Raw genomic sequence first — 18,583 nt, 5'->3', positions numbered from 1 at the left:
AATCTAATTTTATTGATATAAATTTTAGCATATACTTTGCTCTTCCACTTAAAAAAGCCAGCCAGCCAGCCAGCCAACCAACCAACCAACCAACCAACCAACCTGTTTTTGATGGATTATATTCCTAGCTATCTTAAAAATAAGAATATTAAACTATTAAATGTTACTCTGAAGCATGTCATTTTGAAAAGGTTGTTTAAAAATAAAATAATAATCATAACTTTTAAGAGAACCATTTTGATAGAAATTGAACAATAGAATGATAATAAGAATGAAAATACAAAGTGTCAAACTGTTCAGTAACTTAGTGTCTTTGGCCTTGTTTTAAATAGTGAAGTAAGGCAACACTCCCCAGGCCATTGGATTCCTCAAAATTCTTCCTCTGGCATAGAGTTCCCATTTTTGCATTCCTGCTGATTTCTGGATCTGTTCTTTTCATGGTCAGGAAACTTTCCAGAAACTGCAGAGAGTTGCTAACTGACACTTGGTAGGATATATAAGTTTCTGACCCATTTTTTTTTGCTCCAGACTAATACTATTCATTAAAATGGATGTAGTGTACTATAATTCTAGGTGTGCACAATACAGTCTTGTTTTAATTGCTCACTTTCTATTTTCAGGCACTTTTTTGCACAGTTACTTTTTTAAAACCTTGGAATGTGACTGTTTTCAAATTGTCCTTTTAACCCCTTTTCTTACTGAGTTTTAAATCTTTTCCATTGTAGTGAGTCTTTCTCTGGAAATTCTTTGAAAATTTTGACAAGGCTTTTAGATAATTTCTAAGAACTTTATTTATTACTACTAAATATCTGGGTAAGGGGAATTTCCTACTGCTTTCAGGGCTAATAAAGACATGAAACAGCTTCCTTATTGACAGCTCCTTACTGCTACTGTAGGAAGTCAGCTCTGAGAAAGCAAATTGGCTTCTCTGGATGGACCAATATTATTTATGAATTACTGATAATAAAAAGTAAGTTTCCTACCTGTAGTCAGAACTCTCTGGCATCACTCTTGATTTATAGTTAAATCTTAACAGATGAGCAGTGCAAGAGTTTTAAGAAAAATATTTACATATAAAAACTGAAGGAGATCATCTCACATGAAAAACATAATCAAATAGATCGTTTTCATAGCTATCATAACAACATTTTATATTGAATATTAATAGCAATAGCATTAGACTTATATACTGCTTTATAGTGCTTTACAGCAGTGATCCCCAACCTTTCTTATGCCGCGTCCGGTATCCCCAACCTTTTATGGCACGGCCCGGTACGGCATTAGCTGGGCGCATCTTTTTTGATGAAAAGTGCTTCCGGTGACCTCACCGGAAGCACGCATCAAAGATGGTTTTGAGCTTTTCCAGGTAGAAATGGCTTTCACCCGGAAAAGCTCACGAAGCGCTGAGCTTTTAGTGGATGAAAAGTGCTTCCTGTGAGCTTTCTACCGAAAAGCTCACCGGAAGCACTTTTTCATCAAAAAAGATGGCGGCGCCCAGCAAACCAGCGGCCCGGTAGGACTTGTTCCACGGACCGGTACCAGTCCCGTGGACCGGTGGTTGGGGACCCCTGCTTTACAGCATTCTCTAAGTGGTTTACAGAGTCAGCATATTGCCCCAACAATCTGGGTCCTCATTTTACCCACCTCGGAAAAATGGACGTCTGAGACAACCTTGAGCCGGGTGAGATTCGATCTGCCAAATTGCAGGCAGCTGGCTGCAGCTGAAGTAGCTTGCAGTACTGCGCCACCGATATTGAATTAATATTGAATATTAATAATGTCCTTATTTTCAATATAATTTTATGCATTTTAACAAATACTTTATTGATGTGCAGAGGGAAGTAAAAATAAAATGTGACTTGTCTAATAGAGTACAGAACAACTTTCATTCTTGTCGTACCAAGAACCAGATGATCTATCTACCTTAATAAATTTTCAGTTTAATTATTTTCAATCATTTTCAGTTAACAGGAACCTCCAAAGCAGGAGTTTTATAAAATGACGGTTGTTGTTTCTGATATTAATATTTTGAATAGAAATGTGTTAGTTAACTCCTAGCTGGGTAACACAGTGTGAATTAATAATAATAGGCCTTCATCTATGGATCCAATTATAGATGTCAAGCTGGAGAATGGGGAGTGGGTAGGAGGTAGTATAATTAAAGCACTGTGCAGAGCTTTGGAGAATATGTATTGACTCCTGATCTTGACGTCCTATAGGTATTGTTTGACCTTCAGGAAACAAAGCAGTGCTCATCCTCTGTGCCAAGGTCTCATGCTGGTAATGATGATTATAATTGTGAGTCCTTCAAAAAGTTAAAAAGTATATACATAATTCAGAAATAGATTGCATTGTGCTTTTTTTTTGTTTAATAACATTATGTCAGGTTTCCAAGTAATGAAATCCATGTTAAAAGAAAAATAACAAAGTCCATCTTCAAAAAGATTTCTTTTATTTAGGAAAACATCAAATTGGCAAAGTCCATGGTAATTCCGGATCTGACCCAACCTGGAATTACCCCACAATATTAGAAGTTAGAAACAACCCCCATAAATCACATTCTTCAATAGAAGTATTACGACGTTGCTTGATGTCATAAATCTCCACCTCCAGGGCCCCAAGCCCGGACAGCTCATTTCCCATGGGAAAGAAGATCAGCCATAACACTCTCTTTATCTCCACTCATCCCACCTTAGGAATGTGTCAAGCCCGATAAACTCCCCCCCGCCATGACAACCACAGGGAAAATAAGAAAAAGAATATATACTAAGACAAACTAAAATGGCTACACTTATGACAATTTCGGGCTTGACACTTTACTTGCATATCAAATTAAATGGAGTATTGTTTCATTCGAATGGTGGGTTAAACACACTTATATAGGCTGATTCACTTGACTGTAACTAGCAAGGAAGCAATTCTTGGAAGCTGTCAAGAACAGGACAATTAGATCTTTCTACTGTGTATTAAATCCCACATTTTAAGGAAGTGCCTTTCATGGCACAGTGGTTAGAATGTTGTATTGCAGGCTAATTCTGTGCAGAGCCAGGACTTCGATCTTCATGGGGTTCGAGGGTGGCTCAGACATCTATCAAGAAGTCTTATGTGCTATTGCCATTGCTATTATCTTTACAGAAAAATCCACATAATACAGACGCAACAAAGAATCCTTCATATTAAATAATCACATATCTGACTACAAATAATTTCATATGCATTGTCCTTGTTTCATTAATGCACCTTAGTGAATTGACTAACAGAACCACTGCATTTTCTATAATTCTTGTACTCAATGAATATGAAAATATATGAGGATTGTTGCTAATTTGAAAACAGTGACCAGTTTTGAACAGGTATTTCCAACAATCAGCTCACCCCACCCACTTGTCCCTGCCCTATCCTGTCCTTTATTTCCTGCTCTGTAGCTCAACTCAATTGCATGGCACAGCTGATTCCCTCCCACTCACTACTTACCGTTGCTGATTTGGAAAGTAAGCAGCTGAGCTTCTAAATGCTCCATTTTCAGCACTGCACGTGCTCACCAAACTAGTTGTTAAACCTGCAGCATCCCACCATTGGGTATAAGCAGTTTATTTTATTTCCCTTTTGTATGGAATCAGGGAGATGTTTTTGCTTTTCTAGCCAGTTTCTTTTATTCTCATGTTGTGATATTAGGGATAATGAAGATAACTGCATCACCTTTAAACTGTTTTCAGTTACTGCCAATGTAAACAAGTCACTTAATAATGGTAATTGGGACAGTAATTTGAATTGCTAATGACATAATCATAAAGTTTAACATCATCTGACCATACCATTCCATCCATTCATCCATTATCTATCTATCTATCTATCTATCTATCTATCTATCTATCTATCTATCTATCTATCTATCTATCTATCTATCTATCCAGGGGTAGGTTTCTACTGGTTCTGTCTACCTCTGTAGAATCGGTAGCTCTGACGAGCAGCAGACATAGAACCGGTTCTATGTCTGCTGATGATTTTGCCCACCCACCCACCTGGGCTTTTACCTGATCTTTATTTCCTGATTTTTCAACTTCAGCTGCTGTAGAGTTGTAATTGCAGGAATATTCCAATCTCGGATGGCAAACCTCAGATAAAGAATGTTTCCAAGCAAATACAACTCAGGCAAACAAAGTCACTAATCTATGGATAAAGGAGGATTAGAGAGGGGAAGTAGACATATGTTAGACTTTAACTAGAGATAATTAATTGTATGGATTACTGTACTAAACAGTAACGAAAGTTAAGCAGTAACCAAAGTTAACCAATGATGGAGGATAACTAAAAATGTATATAAATGCAAGACTATACTCCAATAAAGATCATCATCATCATAATTCAGTTGTTCATGATCAAACAACTCGACTGCCTCATCATTACAATAAGCTGCCACAGCTGCAGTTAGAAAAGCAGGAAAAGAGGGCTGTTTCAAAGGCTGCTTCTCTGCAGGCAGTTGCTGATGACGATTTACAGGCATGCGGCTCGCAGCCTGCAGGGAAGCTCATAAATCCTGAACCAGTAGTTAACCCTGTCGTATCCCAACCCAGTATCTATCTATCTATCTATCTATCTATCTATCTATCTATCTATCTATCTATCTATCTATCTATCTATCTATCTATCTACCTACCTACCTACCTACCTACCTACCTATCCATCCATCCATCCATCCATCCATCCATCCATCCATCCATCCATCCATCCATCCATCCATCCATCCATCCATCTATCTATCTATCTATCTATCTATCTATCTATCTATCTATCTATCTATCTATCTATTATCTAATATAAAATATAAAATTTGGGCAAAATTCAAAGCAATTAATCTACAAATGGCAACTGAATTTATGAATGATTTTTCTTGTGAAGCAGGAAGGTTTTTTTATTTTTTATCCTGCCTTTATTATATTTTCTTTATGAATAATTCAAGGTGGCAAACATGCCTAATACTCCTTCCTCCTCCTATTTTTCTCTACAACAACAACCCTGTGAGGTGAATTGGCTGAGAGACAATGACAAGCCCAAAGTCATTCAACCAGTTTTCATGGGAATACTAATATCCCAGAAAAATATTTCTGAATAGGTCTTTCATTTTATTTTTTACTATACATAGGTCAGAAACCTACAATATGTTAGTAGGTTAGTAGGTTAGTTTTAAATTTTATATACAACAATAAATTACATTTCAATAGAACTGATAAAAATTTTACTTGGGGAATCTGGCAATGTTGCTCCAATTTTATTATCAACTTATCACAACTAGAAATACTTGTTTTTCCTTATAAAATAATTAAAACAAGATACTTTAATTTTATAAAAACCTCATGTGAAGAAAATACACCGGGTTCAACATGAAAATGCTGTTTTAAGTCACATCACAGAAGCAGTGTTGATACAATATTAAACATATGGGAAGCTGAAAACAAAGGAAGTGCTAACACAGAACGACATCAGAATCGTACATAATCAAAACCATTAATTTTATCAGGATATTGCCACACACTCATTGTACGCAGGTACCGTCACCCAGAATTTGGCTATATTATATATAATGCTTGGATGCCCATTATGAAGGCAATGTAGTAATTGGTTATAGTTGGTTACCCTGCATGTGTCCATAAAATTCATAATAAAATAAGACATATAAATCATTCTGTTTATCAGATATGGATACAATTATTTCTCATAAGGAATTTTATTAATTGACCCTCCAACAAGGCAAATCACAATATATTAAAAATGGGCTTGAGAAGATTCTGTGATAAGTAGCATTTCCAAAATAGTTAGCCAACTGCAACATGTAACATATTTTGCATTAATCTCATAATGCTGACCTGCCTTTCCATATGTGATCTCTGAAATAGCAGGCGTAAAACTTGCAACATAAGAAATCTAAATGTCATTTGAAACGTTAACATGGGAAAAACATCAGCTAGAATTAGACAAATGTTTCTGTGGCAAGACAAAGGATTTGTTGTTCAACAAAGTCCTGCTTGGGATATATCAATTAAAATAAACATGAATTTGAGTTTTAAAAATCCAATTATGTGCAAATGTGATACATGTGATAGTCTGACTTCCACTACACATGTCTGTATGCTTGCTAGTCTGCTTCATGAAACTAATGGAGAAGCCAAGGCAGGTTTTTTTCAGGATGCTGAAGATAGTATAGAACACGGGTGTCAAACTCAAGGCCTGTGGGCCAGTTTTGGCCTACAGGGTACTTAAATCTGGCTCGTGGGACCAGTCTGGAAATATCAAGGACTGTCCCGCAGTGCCTCTGGCAGCTAAAAGGGGCTACATACACCCCTCTGTGCATTGCTTTCATCCACCATGGCCTCCTGCAGCACTCTGCCAGCTGAAACTGGGCTAAAACAGAGCCCAAAATGGGCCCAAAACAGGCTGAAAGTGAGCCGAAAAAGGCTGAAAAACAGGCCCAAAACAGCACCAAAAGGGCCAAAAATAGGCTGAAAAATGGGCCCAAAATAGACTGAACAAAAGAAATAGACTGGGACAAAAATGGACTGAAAAACAGGCCCAAAATGGACTGAAAAAGGGTCCAAAACAGGCCCCAAATAGCCAAGAAGCTGGCCAAAAATGGGTTATTGGACCCATTTTTGGCCAGCAGAGTGCTGCAGGAGGCCATGGAGGGCAAAAACGAGGCACAGGGTAGCTGTGCACAGACCCTTGTTTTGGCTGGCAGGGTGCTACAGGAGTTATCTGTCCAACTCCCCTGTTGCTCCACCCCCAACCCCTAAAATTCGGCCTATGGGGCCAGCCTGGAAATATCAAGAGACCGGGCTGCAGTGCCTCTGGTGGCTAAAAGGACTGCATGTGGTCCTCCTGTCCCTCATTTTTACCCTCCATGTCCTCCTGTAGTACTCTGCTGGCCAAAAATGGACTGAAAAAATGGGAAAAATGGGGCAAAAACAGCCGAAAAATGGATCCAAAACAGCCCAATAAACGAGCCCAGAACAGGTTGAAAATGGGCCAAAAATGGATTCAAAACAGCCCAAACGTGGGTCTAAAACAGGTTGAAAATGGCCAAAAACCAGGCCAAAACAGGCTGAAAAACAGGCAGAAAATAGGCTTTGTGGCTCGTTTTTGGCCAGCAGAGTGCATAAGGAGGCCATGGAAGGCAAAAATGAGGTGCACTCTGCCAGCCAAAACTGGGATGAAAGATGGACTGAAATCAGGCCAAAAACAAGCCAAAAATGGGCCAGGTGGCTGGTTTTCAGCCAACAGAGTACTGCAGGAGGCCATGGATGGCAAAAATGAGGTGCCCCATTTTGGCCAGCAGAGTGCTTCAGGAGGCATCCATCCTGCCCCCTGCTGCTCCCTTACTGCCCTTCTTCCTCATCCCCACTGCTGGCCCACAGGGGAGAATTACAATGCTGATCCGACCCTCGAAGAAATCCAGTTTGACACCCCTGGTATAGAAAGTCAAAATTATATTGCGCAACCAGAAATCCATTATAATATACTAAATGGGCTTTTTTTTTGCTAAGCTACAAATAAGTGAAGTTCCATTTCCGTGGGCTCTAAATTTGACTAAATAATGGGCCAACTAATTATTAGTCTGTTCTGAACATGCCAAATCACTGTTCTTGTTTCCATGCTAGGCAGACAAAAATAAACAAAGAGGAATTAAGAACAAACTACCAAACATTTTAGCCTTAAATTAAATCCAGTTAACCATGTTCCATTGATTCTAATAGTTCCAAAGAAAGGGAATCAAAATATTTCTAATCCTATCAAGTTAGGATGCAAATCAAATCACAAAATAATAAACAGAAAGATGAATAACTTAGCAGGAAGTGGGTGGTTGAGAAAGTGACAGATGGGTGGAATTAATGAGATCTGGAAAAAAGAAAGATGAGAAATTTAAAGGACAAAAGATAATATACGAGATGGTATGAGGATGTGAGAAAACAAGAATTGTTTGCAAGTATGAACAGGTATTGTGTAATGAAATGTGTGGCATAAACCAGATTTAACTATTTCCTTTTTATACCCTGATGTCATTCATTTAATTTATTTGGTTTACTATTTTGTATTCCATTTTTGCTTTCTGCAAAACATTAGCCCCCCAAAACCTGGCATGATGGCTTTGTATGCATGCATGCCATTTTTAAATGACACCTGAATGAAAAATCACTTTCTGCAAGACCACTAAATTTTATTTCTGTTGTTAGAAAGGTAAAAGATGTTTCTGTTTAGGACAATAAACTGATTGTCATATAATAGCTGTCAGAGTTGGCTCCTTTTTGCAAGAAGTATTCTCCTCTATACAAGAGAAGTATGCAACATTTTAAGGTCTTTGAATGATGTGCCTGGAGAGTTTTCCAAAGTTTGTAGGGCCAGAACCAAGAAATAAATATGGTCAGATTAAAAACTAAATTTGATTTGAAATGATGTTATCAATATTAAATTTAACCACTATTTCTACATTTAATAATTTTACAGCAGCTAGGTTTGGAGGAAGTCTGCATATTATTCAAGTACTTCAGTCTAGGCCATGTAACCACACATATCCAGGAACATTATTTGCAGTTACAGATTCAGATTTCAATCACCATTTTCTGGTTGCAAATATGTGGCCATGCTCCTGATGACTCATCATGAAGACATTTCATTTAAAATAATATACTGACTTGCTTTCCATTTGGTGCAATGGCTGAAGGAGCCAGGCTAGAAGCAGGAGCCAGGCTAGAAGCAGGAAAATGAATTCTAGTGCTATCTTAGGCACATATGCCAGTTATATGAATCTGGACAGTCATTCTAATTTATATCTAGAAAGAAGACAATGGCAAACACTTCCAAAAAGTGCTCCCAAGACACTTAATCACTATGTAAGACTTTTTAAAAAAGTTTTTTTTTTTTTTAAAAAAGCATTATCATCTGAAACTACAAAAAAAAAAAAAAAAGAATTTTATTTGGTGATGAGCATTTATTAATTTAACATACTATTCTGAAATGTAATTATGAAATACAGCTGCCAAGAAAGAGTTAATGTTATTTTTAAATGGCAGATGAGACTAGTGTGAATAAACAGACCTTTTTAAGAAAATTGTTATATTTTACTATTGTACTACACTTGAATTTGGGAAAGAAACATTGATCTATTATGATAGATATTGACTAATTTTTCATTTCTTAATTCATTTTAAACATAAATGCTAGTTTATAACATTTAGATGCAACTCACATACACTAAAGAAAATTAAAATGCTCCTGGATATATTTTGGAAATCTGACTTCCTTTTTAATTCTTTTCTGTTATAAAGCAACACAATACCCTTTTCACATACATTAATATATAGACTTGAAGGACTCTCTATTTCTTAAAATAGTAAATAAACCCAATAGCTATAGATAATATTTCAGAGGATCATTGCAGGAGAAGACACAGATATTTTAAAGGTATGAAGACAGAGACAGTGTTTGTACCATTGGGTGCTCAGAAATATCTTTTTTGATTGAATCCAAAGAACTGCACAGTTCTAGTGTTGCATTCTTAGAAGAAGCTGAACATCAGGCAGTCCTCGAATTACAACCACCATTGAGCCCAAAAGACAACTGCTACTTGAATTTTGTCCCATTTTACTACTTTTTTTTTTTTTTACTACAGTTGTTAAGTGAATCACTGTACTTGTTAAATGTTGATGAAGTCTTAAGTGAATCTGGCTTCTCCCATTGATTTTGCTTGTCTGAAGCTGGCTTGGAAGGTTACAAATGGTGACCATATGACCCCGGGAGATGCAACTGTCATAAATACATGCCAATTCCCAATTGGATGCTGCAATGATTATAAGTATGAAAATGGGTCATAAGTCATTTTTATCAGTGCCGTTGTAACTTCAAATGGTCACTAAATGAATGGTTGTAAGTCAAGTACTTGTACTCCTTTTATACAGCCATATTACACAGACTAATGTAAAATCTTTAAACATTATTACTTGTGACATTAAAGTTATATATCATAATAGATGTAGATGGGCCCCAGCTGTCTAACCAGTTAGCATTTTTTTAACAGTATCATATTAATTTACTTCAAACAAAGAAAAAAACATCTCTCTTTTTGTAATGCTTATTTGGATTTTATGCACTTTTTTTACTCATTTACTCATTGATACAGAACCTAGGGTATATTTGTCTAATCTGTAACAAAAGTGACATGCAAAAAAGTATATTTGTCCACCTTCTTCTGGTCACATGACCCCAAATATTTTAACAATGGATGCTTTGAAAATGTACATGGAATACCTACCGGAAAAAATCCTGGAGGGCAAAGATCGTCCCCCTGACAAAGGATGTGGGGCTGCAATGTTATTTAAGAATCCTTCCCTCAGGAATCTTGGGCAAAGAGACTGGAACCCAATGGCCGGGAAGGGTCCTTAAAAAGATAAAAACTGTCATTAATTATAGTCAGTGATTTTGGTTGCTGAAAAGAAACTGTTTCCAATAGGACCATGATAATATTAAATAGCTTAATTATTAATTTACAACCAGTTGTATAATCAGCTCATGCCAGCCAAACAGATACTACTCCAAGGATTAGGTTTCATTCTGGTGCCACACTTTAATTGAGGAAAATGTGAGATTGAAGAAACATCTTTTGTCGTTATCAGCTTGGTTAACTGTATTTTTTGTAGTTTTTCATTTATTTAATTTTCCATTTTCTGTTTTTTTTTAATTTTTCCCTGTAAAATTTATTAACATAAGTAAAAATGAAAAACTACATAATGCTAGGCAAGAAACCATGGCTTACCAATCATGCTAGCACTGCTCACAGATTTTATTAGGCTAAAGCAAGCCAATATATTTTCATATGATGCACTGTATGAATTCACTATTGTAGATGCCATTTATTAAAACCTCTCCTATTCTTACAGCCATCTTTTTTCCTTATCGATAAATCTGTTAAACAGGTAAAGTCAGAACATTTCAGTGAGCAAAATTATGTTTATACTTGGGGATTGTAAACTATATTTTCAATTTGGTTTAACATAACAATTTCTAATCAATACTTGGACCGCAATTTGGATATTATGAGAACCCAGGAAATCTTATTGTTCCATCATACTGTAATAGGTTGGAATAGTAATAATTGGACAAATTCATAGATTCTGCAAACCTCAAAGTATTAATAAGGTCTGCTAATGGTATCCAGTTTTAGAGATATTGAAAAGTCGCATATAGTAAACTATGAAAGTAATCTTTGCCTGACTATTCGAGTTTGATTGAAAAATACAGAAAGCCATAATTATGTAAATGTCTTATTGGATTTAGTTATTACAGAGGGACTCAAAAATTCAGATCTAATAAGACACTGCATAACATTTATTTGGAGACATTGTCGTGATAATTTGAGCAGAAAAGTAGATCCTTCCCCCCATTGTACATGTTACAGGAAGAAACTACAAGTTCATGGCCTTCTTACTGTGTAGGATATAACTCTTGTCTTCTACCTCCCAGAGTTCGATTACAAAACTTTAAGAAGCTTTTTATTATGTTTTAATGACTTTTTTTTTTGCAAATAAAAATTATCACATTTGGTTCAGTCTGGATACCAGCATTGTTGGAAAGTTAATTATAGGAGGATTTGGTGACTCATTTTGTTAGACTCAATGTGCGATTTGTGACTTCCAAAGATATAGGCAGGTTGTTTGAAGCAGTAAATTCTACCACTTATCCATTAGATCTTTACCCAATTTGGTTTGTAGCTACTAGGTGGCAGGTTATTAGAGATACTTAATTTCCTTGATTGCCTGATTTATATTTAGCAGTGAGTTGAAAGCGGGATAATAAATTGACACTGAACCCAGACATGTCAGAGGTATCCACTGTGAGTTGGTGTATTCCAGATAAGTAATAGACATTGTTTTTCTGAATGAGTACACCCTCCTAGAAAGAATAGATGTTCACATGGTGCTGTTTCTGGATGCAACTGTCTTGCTGGTTGCAAGAGTCAGGAGTACCCTTTACTCTTTACTAGCTGTGTCTCGTCCAGCAACAAAATGACCTTAATACTGTGGGCCACATGCTGGTAACTTTCAGACATGACTACCATATTACACTTTATACGACTTTTGTATTTAACATGAACACCTCAATTAATGCCAAATTTAGCAATGAGGTTGGTTTGTAAAAAAACACACTATGCTGTAGTAAAAAGATAGCATTGCACCTGTTTCAAATTTGTTTTAGCAAAAAAAAAAAAAAAAAGGTGCTAGTTAAGTGGGAGAATATTTCTTTATACACCCATACCCCTGATCACTGATATAATCTTAGCAGGCTACAATGCCATATGCTCATCTCACAATGAAAAGTACTGAGCTTTTCCTCTTTATCTGCCACAATACTTTGCAACCTATTCACTGAGTTAAATGGCTTGATCTCTTTATTCATTAAGAAGCCTTTTAACAATTTTAATTGCTGATTTTAATTTTAACATGATTGGATTAATTTTGATTTTATGTTTTATTGTAAATTACCAAGAGAGCTCAGTAGATGGTATAAATTGAATGAATGAATGAAAGAATATAACAGCATACTCCTGTGAGACTCACATTCCAATGTTACTGCAACACAAAGGATGATGATCAATGTAGGAAAATGCTGGAATGCACAGATTTAAAACCTGCTATTCAATGTTATATGCCTATGTCTTGACCAAGAACATGAAAGAAGAGACAAGGGAACAAAGTTCCACATTAATGGTAATTTACACTGCAGTCTAAACTGTTTGTTTGTCACATTGTTCCTGGCTGCTTCTGAAATTTATTTCATCAATTCAGATCTGGATTGCAGTAGATGTCTGGCTGAAGATGTGATCTTTTCCAACAGTGACCACAACATGATAGACTTTTGTCTCAACATACGTCCACACAAAAATCATTACGACGACGGAATTCCCAATTATAACTTCAAAAAAGGCAACTATGATCTTATAAACAACGATCTCTCATCCCTTGATTGGCAATTTCTATTCACTGGATGCAATACTATAGAAGACCATTACAACATATTTTTACTTGAAGTCAAAAGCGTCATCAAACTATATGTACCATTAACAACTCCCAAAACCAGAAAAAAACAAATTACCCATAACAATAAGGAAGCTTCAATCCAAAAAGAAATCACTTTGGCAGAAAAACAAATCTGATCACGTTGCCAACTTCAAAAGCCGGTACAAAAATTTGCCACCAGATAAAGACTGAATGCAACAATTATCACATTAAACAAGAAGAAAACCTTCTATGCACCAATTCCACCCTTGCTTTCTACAATTTTGTAAACAACAAACTAAAAGACTCAAGGTCCATCCCACCCCTGAAAGGACCTAATGGTAAAGACTGCAACGACGGCACTATTAAAGCCAACCTCTTTAACACATTCTTTGGCTCAGTATTTGTAAACAGCAATGGATCATGCCCAGTATTTCCTAGTCGAACCACAGACAACTACAATGATCTTATACATATCGATTTTACAGAAGACAATGTTGAAAAAGCACTATGCAATCTAAAACCATCTCTATCTATTGGACTGGACTGAATATATGCCTACTTCTTAAAAAAGCTATCCACTGCCATAGACGAACTTCTAAGCATAATCTTTGAAAAATCTTTCAGGACCAACTCCTTGCTAAAACTATGGTCACAAGCCACAGTCATCCCCATCTTCAAAAAGGGAGACCCCAGCCTAGTTGAAAATTACAGACCAATCTCTTTATGCTGCGTCACCTGTAAAGTCATGGAATCAATTATTAACCAATCCATCATCCTCCACTTAGAAACAAACAACCTACTCTCTAATAAACAATTTGGTTTCAGGAAAAAACTATCATGTAATCTGCAACTCTTACACTGCAAAAACATATGGTCTACACAACTCGATCAGGGCAAAGCAATAGACGCAATCTACATAGACTTCTGTAAAGCCTTTGATTCAGTGGTACACGACAAACTACTCCTAAAACTAAGGTCTTATGGTATCTCTGGATACCTACAAAACTGGATAGAAGCATTCCTGTCAAACAGACAACAAATGGTCAAAATTGGAAGCGTCCTATCAAATTCTGTACCTGCGACAGTGGTGTCCCCCAAGGCAGTGTTCTAGGACCAACTCTCTTCATACTCTACATAAATGACCTCTGTGATCATATTAAGAGCAACTGCAATCTCTTCACTGATGTAAACACCACAGACCATATTGCTACTCTTCAAAAAGACCTTGACTATGTATCTGAATGGTCAAACAAATGGCAACTTCAAATCTCAACAAATAAATGCTCTGTCTTACATATTGGCAAAAAATAATAGAAAATAAAATACAGGCTGAATAGTCAAGACCTTGTTGATGATCCAAACTCTGTCAAGGATCTTAGGGTACTCATCCCTAATGATCTAAGTGCTAGAGCCCACTGTAACTACATAGCCAAAAAAATGTTAAGAGTTGTTAATCTAATCTTATGTAGCTTTTTCTCTGGTAATATTACAGTACTAACTAGAGCATACAAAACATTTTCTAGACCAATACTCGAATACAGCTCATCAGTCTGGAACCCACATTACGTATCTGATATTAACACAGTTAAGAAAGTCCAGAAATATTTCACAAGAAGAGTTCTCCACTCCTCTACTCTTTGCAGAATATCTTATTCCACCAGACTCGAAATTCTAGACCTAGAAAACCTAGAACTATGCTGCCTTCGGTCTGATCTACATATAGTATATAAAATCATACATTGCAATGTCCTACCTGTCAATGAATACTTCAACTTCAACCATAACAACACAAGAGCACACAATAGATACAAACTCATGGTTAATCGCACCAAACTTGATTTCAGGAAATACAACTTCAGCAACAGAGTGGTCAATGTCTGGAATACTCTACCTGACTCTGTGGTTTCTTCCCCAAACCCCAAAAACTTTAACCTTAGACTGTCTACTATTGACCTCACCCCTTTCCTAAGAGGTCTATAGGGAGAGTGCATAAGCGCACCAACATGCCTACCGTCCCTGTCCTATTGTTTCTTTTATTTTTTAATTTTCTTATATGTATCCATGTATTCATAACTATGTTTTTACTTATACCTATTATCTTGTAAGCAATTGACAAAAATAAATAAATAATAAAATAAAAATAAAATAAATTGGTTAATCTACTTTCTCTTATTTGCTCATGTAAGTAGCAGTGAACAGCCTATACTAGTGATGTACTAGTAAAGATAAATCTGTCCTATAACACAGATCTGTATTTAATAAAACACTGAAATTCATGATATTTTTCTATAATTCATACATCAGAAATTATTTTAATCAAGAATACTGAAATGTATCTTTTTTAGAAGAGAAAGATTGCCTGGTTTAAAACCAAAAGATGAAAGGCATGGAATGTCAGGTGGGCTTTGAAATTTCATTAATTAGAGTATATTTTTTATAGAATTTGAACTGTGGACCATCAATTTTAAGTCAGGACCTCACCCCTGATCGTTTTGATTCTTCCTTCAATCTAAACCTTTGTTCCCAGACTTTTTTCCCCCATGCCGATTATGGATGGATGTGATGAAGCTACATTGCTGTCTTCTCCGCAAAGAGGGAAATCAGAAAATATTTTTTTATTCCTAGAAAAATATAAGTCATTTACTTTGAATTTAAGTCTATTCTTTTTATAATTAAAACTCTACCTTATTTTGAGTTTTCAAAGCCAAAACCAAATATCTATGAGCCAGAGTAATGTATTTCCCCTTAAACTGAAAATTTGTGGTTGTTGCTGAATTTGGTGGGATTTATTCAATCCTGTGTAAAACTTACACAGTTTTGGATTGAATCTAACATGCTGGAGATCAATTGACAGGGTCAGTTGATCCTTTTTAGCATAATCTTAATAGACTTCATTGATCAAGTTCATTGAGAATATTGTGAGACTAAGTAATTGTCTTTCTTGGGTGTGTTGGTGAAATTTCACCAAGCATTTCCCAGTTATCTCTTTGATTATCACAAAGAATTTGGTATCAAAAACTATGAGGTAATTAAAAGGAATATTATAATGCTATTGTTTCTGAGCTGCAAATATCTAGACAACTACCAGATGGCAGAATAAAATACAGACAATATACAGTTATGATAGTCTTTAGGAAGATTTAGGAAGAATTCACTGTAACCATATGTGCACAGTATGCAAACATAAGGACAGACTATAGCAGTTCTTGCTCATATCATACCAGCAGTCCATCTTTCCTGACATTTACATTTTTGCACCAATCATATTAGGTAGGGTAAAATAATTAGTGTGTGAATAATGGAGAAAAGGGTGTCTGGATTCCTTCCCTTTGCTACATAACTTTTAGCCATTTCTTTTAGAAGGCTCAAGGATAAATTTTATTAAGTAGACATTTACTTCCAGCTAAGAGTAGATAATATGGCACTTTCTGAAATCAATAATCTAACTCATTAAAAGGCAGTTTCCCAGGTTCCTGGGAACTCTTTGTTTGTCTACAGAATGTTTATGTTTAGTTGATCAGCTGATAGCTTTAAAAGTCACAGAGTACGAATATTTCACATTTAATAGCATTCGAATTGTAGCTACATTGTGACATCATTGGCAGCATAGTGAATGTCAACACTACTTTTTGTTGTAGATGCCAAAAACTATCCTATTTCATCTGCAGCAACACTCATCAAAATGTAGTATAGATTTGTGTATAAACAGCCACATCATAATTTTAGTGCCAAAAGTATTTAGAAAAAGCAACAAGAAATTAGGAAAATGGGAAAGGTGCCATTTTATGGGTGTAAAAAAGCAAACAAACCTTAATATTAGTGAATGATTACATTAACTGTAGCAACTAAAGGGATAATAAGTTGTATGGTTTCTCTATGCTTAATATTAATAGGCCAGGTCTTTTTATACCTATGAAATTCATCTCAACTGGAATTATGATTGGACAAATGAAGGAATGAACAAAATGTGATTCTTTATGAATATTACAGTGTTATCAAGCATGGCAGCAGCTTGTGAGACAACTTGTAACTATTTCCAAATATAAAGGAGAGCCCTATTAATCTATCTTATGGTTTTTTTTTCAAATGAAGAAACTCATCTAAAATGACTGCCTATTGATTACTTTAGAAATCCTCAGTTGCAGAGTGTACTTTCAGCTGATGTTTACTTCTAGTTGGAGGTTGGGGTGGTGAAGAGGAAATGTAAAGCACTTTGTCAGGAAGTTTAATAACACGTTTTGCTTCCTCTGGCTTCTGCTTCCATTATTTTCAAGCTGAACTGCATGTTTGTTCCTCAGAGACAGCCAACACCTGCCTCTCATTATAATCAGGAAAGAAGCAGGTTCCTTCATCTTCATGAAATATAATTTTGCAGTGATTAACAAAAATGAAAAAAAAAAAAGCCCAGGAAGAAAAATCAACTAAAATATAATTAATTTATATATTCCAAAGTTTACTTAGGCACAGTGACAAAAAGTAATGTTAGTTTTATGTAAATTTAGAAATACATAAATGGATGGTGAATTGCTGAGCTTCCTTGCCTAAGCATTATCCTTCTTTTGTACATAATATGCTTCACTTCACACTTTCAGTGTGATGCATTTATACCTTTGAAGGAACAAAATTTGATCTGATTGTACATATACAGGCCTTTATCTTGTTTAACAAATCTATTCTAAATTAGTAATAGCTTGAAAATATTTAGATAACAAAAAAACAGCTTCTCCCCCATAAAGATGGACTTTGGTTGTTTGACTTTCCCCTGCATCACCTTAAGTTGTTCCTCACCTAACTTCATAAATGAATGACACGATATAAGAGAACAAACCCATCAGGACAAGATTCAGCAGTCCATCTGCATTTAAAAGACAGCAAAGTCCACACTTTGGACAGAGACAACTGCTGGTTTGTAAGAGGGGTCAAAGAGGCCATTATGTCAAAATTGAACAGCCTTCTCTCAACATAGGGAAAGTGATACAACATCATCTATCTCTAGTCTACAGCACAGTCTTTTCAACAGTTCCAAGAAGGCACCACACCCCTTTTCACTATGTAGGTGACCATGACCACACAGATGATACAGTGGCCTCAACAACTCCCTAAAAGAATGCAAATGATTATCGGCCTATAGGGAGTATAAATCTTTCCATTTTCCACCATCCAGTCAGAGCTGAAGAAATGGAACGTCTTCAAAGAAAAACCAGAAAGTCCACTTGCCTCTTGAAAAAAAGCACCCTTGGGACAACCATGATTTGGATGACTGAGAATCTCCATAGACATTTTCCTAACCTAAAGCTGGAGTTTGTCCTTTATTCCTTTACCAAAAAGATTTATTCACCCTTCGCCCATTATTTTTTTTAGCAATGTATGACTTCCTTCTTTTTTGTCTAGGTCAGGATCCAAGACAATAAATGCAGTCATTTCACCTCTTCTGTCATCATGCTTACTTATAAATTAACAAACACGTAGGGGACTGTCTTGAATCAGAAATGAAGAAAAAGAGTTAAGCTTTCCTTCCACCTCCTGCTTCTATATTTTTA

General features: G+C 35.9%; 1 protein-coding gene across 1 annotated transcript in view; it reads right to left on the bottom strand.

Annotated features, from left to right (window-relative positions):
- The window catches only part of EPHA6 (EPH receptor A6), a 415,605-nt gene that overhangs the window by 66,671 nt on the left and 330,351 nt on the right, over positions 1-18,583 (bottom strand). Inside the window, exon 12 of the mRNA XM_026664024.2 lies at positions 10,301-10,426. Within this exon, the coding sequence (XP_026519809.2) occupies positions 10,301-10,426 (126 nt within the window). The remainder of the gene's footprint in view (positions 1-10,300; positions 10,427-18,583) is intronic.

This window comes from Notechis scutatus, chromosome 5 (assembly GCF_049901735.1).
Source record: "Notechis scutatus isolate UNSWTSFEM ecotype Mainland chromosome 5, rNotScu1.2, whole genome shotgun sequence".
In the NCBI taxonomy this organism is placed as follows: Eukaryota; Metazoa; Chordata; class Lepidosauria; order Squamata; family Elapidae; genus Notechis; species Notechis scutatus.
The sequence above is the reverse complement of the archived record's forward strand: the minus strand, read 5'-3'. Positions and strand labels throughout refer to the sequence as shown.